Here is a 7,744-nt window from a genome sequence, read left to right as displayed (position 1 = left end):
ACTGTCGGAGGGTCAGTGCTGAGGGAGTGGGCACTGTCGGAGGGTCAGCTCTGAGGGAGCAGGCACTGTCGGAGCGTCAGCGCTGAGGGAGTGGGCACTGTCGGAGGGTCAGCGCTGAGGGCGCAGGCACTGTCGGAGGGTCGGCGCTGAGGGAGCGGGCACTGTCGGAGGGTCGGCGCTGAGGGAGCGGGCACAGTCGGAGGGTCAGTACTGAGGGAGCGGGCGCTGTCGGAGGGTCAGTGCTGAGGGAGCGGGCACTGTCGGAGGGCGGGCACTGTCGGAGGCTCAGTGCTGAGGGAGCGGGCACTGTCGGAGGGTCAGTGCTGAGGGAGTGGGCACTGTCGGAAGGTCAGTGCTGTGTGAGTGGGCACTGTCGGAGCGTCAGTGCTCAGGGAGCGGGCGCTGTCGGAGGGTCAGTGCTGAGGGAGCGGGTGCTGTCGGAGGGTCAGTGCTGAGGGAGCGGGCACTGTCGGAGGGCGGGCACTGTCGGAGGGTCAGTGCTGAGGGAGCGGGCGCTGTCGGAGGGTCAGTGCTGAGGGAGCAGGCACTGTTGGAGGGTGGGCACTGTCGGAGGGTCAGTGCTGAGGGAGTGGGCACTGTTGGAGGGACAGCGAAGAGGTAGTGGGCACTGTCGAAGGGTCAGCGCTGAGGGAGTGGGTGCTGTCGGAGGGTCAGTGATGAGGGAGCGGCCACTGTCGGAGGGTCAGTGCTGAGGGAGCGGGCGCTGTTGGAGGGACAGCGCTGAGGGAGTGGGCGCTGTCGGAGGGTCAGTGCTGAGGGAGTGGGTGCTGTTGGAGGGTCAGCGCTGAGGGAGAGGGCACTGTCGGAGGGTCAGTGCTGAGGGAGCGGGCGCTGTCGGACGGTCAGTGCTGAGGGAGCGAGCGCTGTCGGAGGGTCAGTGCTGAGGGAGCGGGCGCTGTCGGAGGGCGGGCACTGTCGGAGGGTCAGTGCTGAGGGAGTGGGCAATGTCGGAAGGTCAGTGCTGAGGGAGTGGGCACTGTCGGAGGGTCAGTGCTGAGGGAGTGGGCGCTGTCGGAGGGTCACTGCTGAGGGAGCGGGCACTGTCGGAGGGCGGGCACTGTCGGAGGGTCAGTGCTGAGGGAGTGGGCAATGTCGGAAGGTCAGTGCTGAGGGAGTGGGCACTGTGGGAGGGTCAGTGCTGAGGGAGCAGGCACTGTCGGAGGGTCAGTGCTGAGGGAGTGGGCACTGTAGGAGGGTCGGTTCTGACGGAGCGGGCACTGTCGGAGGGTCAGTGCTGAGGGAGTGGGCGCTGTCAGAGGGTCAGTGCTGAGGGAGCGGGCACTGTCGGAGGGTCGGCGCTGAGGGAGCGGGCACTGTCGGAGGGTCGGCGCTGAGGGAGAGGGCTCTGTCGGAGGGTCAGCGCTGAGGGAGCGGGCACTGTCGGAGGGTCAGAGCTGAGGGAGGGGGTGCTGTCGGAGGGTCAGCGCTGAGGGAGCAGGCGCTGTCGGAGGGTCAGTGCTGAGGGAGTGGACACTCTTGGAGGGACAGCGAAGAGGTAGTGGGCACTGTTGGAGGGTCAGCGCTGAGGGAGAGGGCGCTGTCGGAGGGTCAGTGCTCAGGGAGCCGGCGCTGTCGGAGGGTCAGTGCTGAGGGAGCGGGCGCTGTCTGACGGACAGTGCTGAGGGAGCGGGCACTGTCGGAGGGCGGGCACTGTCGGAGGTTCAGTGCTGAGGGAGCGGGCGCTGTCGGAGCGAGAGTGCTGAGGGAGCGGGCACTGTCGGAGGGTCAGTGCTGAGGGAGCGGGTGCTGTCGGAGGGTCGGCGCTGAGGGAGCGGGCACAGTCGGAGGGTCAGAGCTGAGGGAGCGGGCCCTGTCGGAGGGTCAGTGCTGAGGGAGGGGGCACTGTCGGAGCGTCAGTGCTGAGGGAGCAGGCACTGTCGGAGAGTCAGTGCTGAGGGAGTGGGCATTGTCGGAGGGTCAGCGCTGAGGGAGCGGGCACTGTCGGAGGGACAGCGCTGAGGGAGCGGGCACTGTCGGAGGGTCAGTGCTGAGGGAGCGGGCACTGTCGGAGGGACAGCGCTGAGGGAGCGGGCACTGTCGGTGGGTCAGTGCCGAGGGAGCGGGCACTGTCGGAGGGTCAGTGCCGAGGGAGCGGGCACTGTTGGAGGGTCAGCTTTGAGGGAGCGGGCACTGTCGGAGGGTCAGTGCTGAGCGAGCGGGCGCTATCGGAGGGACAGCGCTGAGGGAGCAGGCGCTATCGGAGGGACAGCGCTGAGGGAGCGGGCGCTATCGGAGGGACAGCGCTGAGGGAGCGGGCGCTATCGGAGGGACAGCGCTGAGGGAGCGGGCGCTATCGGAGGGACAGCGCTGAGGGAGCGGGCGCTATCGGAGGGACAGCGCTGAGGGAGCGGGCACTTACCGCTGCACGTCATGAGGCTGCGTGATGTTCAGGCAGCTGGTACTGACCATGTGGAAGAGCTGCCTCCCGACAGTGGGCTCCAAGTCATACATCGCGCTGAGCACCATCTCAAACTGCGAGTTGTTCAACATTTGGCATATCTGCAAGGACAGCACGGGGTTAGATACAGAGTAAAGCTCCCTCTACACTGTCCCCCATCAAACACTCCCAGGGACAGCACGGGGTTAGATACAGAGTAAAGCTCCCTCTTACACTGTCCCCCCCATCAAACACTCCCAGGGACAGGGACAGCACGGGGTTAGATACAGAGTAAAGCTCCCTCTTACACTGTCCCCCCTATCAAACACTCCCAGGGCAGGGACAGCACGGGGTTAGGTAGGGGAAAGTACCTGTGCGCCTGGGATGAGTTGGAGGTCTCTGTAGGGTGCATCGAGGATATAGAGGTGCACTGTCTTCAGGGTGGTCTCATTGAGCCAGTTACATCGGCCTGGAAAGGCATCACAGGAAATCCCTCACTGTATGACCGACACAGAGATAGGGAGGGTGTGTAGGGGGATGGAGGGGGTGACAGAGATAGGGAGGGGCTGTAGGGGGATGGAGGGGGTGACAGGGATAGGGAGGGGGTGTAGGGGGATGGAGGGGGTGACAGAGATAGGGAGGGGCTGTAGGGGGATGGAGGGGGTGACAGAGATAGGGAGGGGCTGTAGGGGGATGGAGGGGGTGACAGAGATAGGGAGGTGTTGTAGGGGGATGGAGGGGGTGACAGAGATAGGGAGCGGGTGACAGAGATAGGGAGGGGCTGTAGGGGGATGGAGCGGGTGACAGAGATAGGGAGGGGGTGTAGGGGGATGGAGCGGGTGACAGAGATAGGGAGGGGGTGTAGGGGGATGGAGCGGGTGACAGAGATAGGGAGGGGGTGTAGGGGGCTGGAGGGGGTGACAGAGATAGGGAGGGGGTGACAGAGATAGGGAGGGGCTGTAGGGGGCTGGAGGGGGTGACAGAGATAGGGAGGGGATGTAGGGGGATGGAGGGGGTGACAGAGATAGGGAGGGGGTGTAGGGGATGGAGAGGGTGACAGAGATAGGGAGGGGGTGTAGGGGGATGGAGGGAGTGACAGAGATAGGGAGGGAGTGTAGGGGCTGGAGGGGGTGACAGAGATAGGGAGGGGGTCTAGGGGGATGGAGGGAGTGACAGAGATAGGGAGGGGGTGTAGGGGCTGGAGGGGGTGACAGAGATAGGGAAGGGGAGTAGGGGGCTGGTGGGAGTGACAGAGATAGGGAGGGGGTGTAGAGGGCTGGAGGGGGTGACAGAGATAGGGAGGGGGTGTAGGGGCTGGAGGGGGTGACAGAGATAGGGAGGAGGTGTAGGGGGCTGGAGGGGGTGACAGAGATAGGGAGGGGGTGTAGGGGGCAGCAGGGGGTGAAAGAGATAGGGAGGGGGTGTAGGGGCTGGAGGGGGTGACAGAGATAGGGAGGGGGTGTAGGGGCCAGAGGGGGTGACAGAGATAGGGAGGGGGTGAGGGGGCCGGAGGGTGGCTGTGTGTAACGTCATTTCCTACCCTGAGGACGTTTGCTCCGCTCCTCTCTGCCTCCCCTCGGTGGCTGTCTGTTGGGGCACATGAGCGACTTTAACCCTTTCCTTAGCCACTGGTAAACCGCTGTCCGCGCCTCCTTGCTCTGGTTACAGTGAATGGCGTAGAACTGGTTCATCCTGTAGCACAGTCCGTATTGAAGGGGTCCACAGACAGGGGGAGAGGGAGATCGTGTGGGAGTGATGGACGGAGAGAGAGAGAGAGAGAGAGAGATAGTGACAAAGAGAGACAGAGACAAGGACAGACAGAGACAGAGAGAGGGACAGAGAAAGAGAGACAGAGAGAGACAGAGAGAGATAGTGTCAGACAGAGACAGAGACAAGGACAGAGAGAGGGACAGAAACAGTGAGAGACAGAGAGAGGGACAGAGGCAGGGACAGTGAGAGGGACAGAGAGAGAGATAGTGACAGAGAGAGACAGAGACAAGGACAGACAGAGACAGAGAGAGGGACAGAGGCAGGGACAGAGAGAGACAGAGAGAGACAGAGAGAGGGGCAGAGAGAGAGAGAGACAGAGACAAGGACAGACAGAGACAGAGAGAGAGAGAGACGGAGAATGGGACAGAGATGGGGACAGAGAGAGTGAGAGACAGACAGAGAGAGGGACAGAGAGTGGGACAGAGAGAGGGACAGAGAGAGGGAGAGACAGAGAGAGAGAGACAAAGAGAGAGAGAGATAGAGAGACAGACAGAGAGAGAGAGAGACAGAGAGAGAGAGACAGAGAGAGAGAGAGAGACAGAGAGAGGGACAGAGACAAGGACAGAGAGAGGGACAGAAACAGTGAGAGAGAGAGAGAGAGACAGAGAGAGGGACAGAGGCAGGGACAGAGAGAGGGACAGAGAGAGAGACAGAGAGAGACAGAGAGAGAGACAGAGAGAGATAGTGTCAGACAGAGACAGAGACAAGGACAGACAGAGACAGAGAGAGAGAGAGACGGAGAATGGGACAGAGATAGGGACAGAGAGAGTGAGAGAGAGACAGAGAGAGGGACAGAGAGTGGGACAGAGAGAGGGAGAGAGACAGACAGACAGACAGACAGAGAGAGACAGAGACAGGGACAGAGAGAGGGAGAAGGACAGAGAGAGGGACAGAGAGAGAGAGAGAGACAGAGAGAGGGACAGGGGCAGAGAGACAGAGAAAAACCAATTGTGTTCGTGTTAACACCCAAACTGTGAGAAGTTGATGGTAGTTCCCAGGAACAATTAACATTCCCCTTTCCCATATCTTGGTCAGTGTGTAATGTGCACACAGCAAGATCCCACTGACTGTAACACCACCTGCTTTCCCCGCTGGTGTTTGAGGCAGGGATGTCCTGGCTCTCTGCTCAGTGATGCCAGGAAAGTTGGACTGAGCCAGGGAGAGCAGGGGGAGATGGGGAGGACGGTGCCCTGTGTCCGGGCAGAGAGCTGGCAGGCTGGGCAGCGTTCTCTGGGTGCCATGCCCCTCTCCCTGGAACCTGTGTGGGGGTGGCTGACCACTGGTCGGCCAGAAATACTCATAAGAGCTCCATCAGGGACACCCCACACTCCCCCCTTCAGAAATCGCACTGGGACACACTTTTGGAAGCTCAGGGCAAGGAGATGGGGGCGGGGGGGTAGAGTTTTTCATTCACTTGTGCATCGTTGGGGGGGGAGGGACAGTGGGGGCATGGCTGAGCCAGCATTTGTTGCCCTGTCCCTCGTTGCCCCTTTGAGAAGGTGGGAGTGAGCTGCTTTCTTGAGCTGTGGGTTGACCTGCGATGCCCCTTAGGGGGGGAATTCCGGGATTTTGACCCTGAAGGAATGGGGATATATTTCCAAGTCGGGATGGTGAGGGTGCTCCCACGTATCTGCTGCCCCTTGTCCTTCCGGATGGAAGTGGGTCGTGGGTTTGGAAGGTGCTGCCTGAGGATCTTTGGTGAATCTCTGCATCTCGTAGACGGTACACACTGCTGCGACCGAGCGTCGGTGGCAGAGGGAGTGGGCGCTTGTGGGTGGGTTGGATTAAGCGAGGGCTGCCGTGTCCTGTATGCGGTTGAGCTTCTTGAGTGTTTGTCGGAGCTCCCCCCCACAATCCAGGGCAAGTGGGGAGTATTCCCCCTCATTCCTGCCTTGTCGATGGTGGGACAGAGCTTTGGGGAGAGTCAGGAGGGGAGACATTCGCTGCAGGACTCCCAGCCTCTGACCTGCTCTTGTAGTTTGTGTGGTGAGTCCCGTTGAGTTTCTGGTCAATGGCGTTGATAGGGGGGATACAGTGATGGTAACGCCATTGAATGTCAAGGGGGGGGGGGGCAGTGGTTAGATTCTCTCTTACTGGTGATGGTCAGAGCCTGGCATTTGTGTGGCATCAGCCCAAGTCTGGGTATTGTCCAGATCCTGTTGCATTTGTACATTGACTGCTTCAGGAGTCACGAATGGTGCTGAACATTGTGCGATCATCAGCGAGCATCCCCACTTCTGATCTTATGCTGGAGGGAAGGTCATTGATGAAGCAGCTGAAGATGGTTGGGCCGAGGACACGACCCTGAGGAACTCCAGCAGAGATGTCCTGGAGCTGAGATGACTTGCCTCCAACAACCATAACCGTCTTCCTATGTGTCAGGTATGAATGTAACTGCTGGGACATTTGCCCCCTGGCACCCAGGGTGCTGTGGGAAGCAGTCACAGGGAGGGAGGCATTGTGTGAGTGGGTTGAAAGGGTAGACTGCAGAAGGGGGGCAGTGTTTCAGACGAAGATTGTGGGAGGGTTTGAGTTGATGGGAGAGGGTGTGTAAGGGTTTGAGGGAGCAGAGGGAGGGTGAGTGAGGGTTTGAGGGAGCGGATGGAGAGTGTGTAAGGGTTTGAGGGAGCAGAGGTAGGGTGTGTAAGGGTTTGAGGGAGCAGAGGGAGGGTGAGTGAGGGTTTGAGGGAGCGGATGGAGAGTGTGTGAGGGTTTGAGGGAGTGGAGGGAGAGCGTGTGAGGGTTTGAGGGAGTGTAGGGAGAGTGTGTGAGGGTTTGAGGGAGTGGAGGGAGAGTGTGTGAGGGTTTGAGGGAGCAGAGGGAGGGTGAGTGAGGGTTTGAGGGAGCAGGCAGAGGGAGGGTGTGGGAGGGTTTGAGGGAGTAAGTGAGAGTGTGTGAGGGTTTGAGGGAGCGAAAGGAGGGTGAGTGAGGGTTTGAGGGAGCAGGCAGAGGGAGGGTGTGGGAGGGTTTGAGGGAGTAAGTGAGAGTGTGTGAGGGTTTGAGGGAGTGGAGGGAGAGTGTGTGAGGGTTTGAGGGAGCAGAGGGAGGGTGAGTGAGGGTTTGAGGGAGCAGGCAGAGGGAGGGTGTGGGAGGGTTTGAGGGAGTAAGTGAGAGTGTGTGAGGGTTTGAGGGAGCGAAAGGAGGGTGAGTGAGGGTTTGAGGGAGCAGGCAGAGGGAGGGTGTGGGAGGGTTTGAGGGAGTAAGTGAGAGTGTGTGAGGGTTTGAGGGAGCGGAAGGAGGGTGAGTGAGGGTTTGAGGGAGCAGGCAGAGGGAGGGTGTGGGGGGGTTTGAGGGAGTAAGTGAGAGTGTGTGAGGGTTTGAGGGAGCGGAAGGAGGGTGAGTGAGGGTTGGAGGGAGCAGGCAGAGGGAGGGTGTGGGAGGGTTTGAGGGAGTGGGGGAGGGTGTGGGAGGGTTTGAGGGAGCAGAGGGATGCTGAGGGAAGGTTTGAGGGAGTGGAGGAAGGGTGAGGGTGAAGGAGCGGAGGGAGGGTGAGGGTGAGAGTGAGGGTGAGGGACAGAGTGTGGGTAAGGGAGACAGTGTGGGTGAGGGTGAGTGTGAAGGGGAAGGTGAGGGTGA

General features: G+C 60.7%; 1 protein-coding gene across 1 annotated transcript in view; it reads right to left on the bottom strand.

Moving 5' to 3' along the window:
* Positions 1-2,376: 2,376 nt before the first annotated feature.
* The window catches only part of LOC125449732 (uncharacterized), a 31,135-nt gene continuing 25,767 nt past the window's right edge, over positions 2,377-7,744 (bottom strand). The window contains exons 13-15 of the mRNA XM_059642974.1: positions 3,939-4,090; positions 2,770-2,867; positions 2,377-2,520 (exon numbers count right to left, since the gene is read on the bottom strand). Coding sequence (XP_059498957.1) covers positions 2,377-2,520; positions 2,770-2,867; positions 3,939-4,090 — 394 coding nt within the window. The remainder of the gene's footprint in view (positions 2,521-2,769; positions 2,868-3,938; positions 4,091-7,744) is intronic.

Source organism: Stegostoma tigrinum, chromosome 47 (assembly GCF_030684315.1).
Source record: "Stegostoma tigrinum isolate sSteTig4 chromosome 47, sSteTig4.hap1, whole genome shotgun sequence".
Lineage (NCBI taxonomy): Eukaryota > Metazoa > Chordata > Chondrichthyes > Orectolobiformes > Stegostomatidae > Stegostoma > Stegostoma tigrinum.
This window is presented reverse-complemented; position numbering and strand designations above follow the sequence as displayed.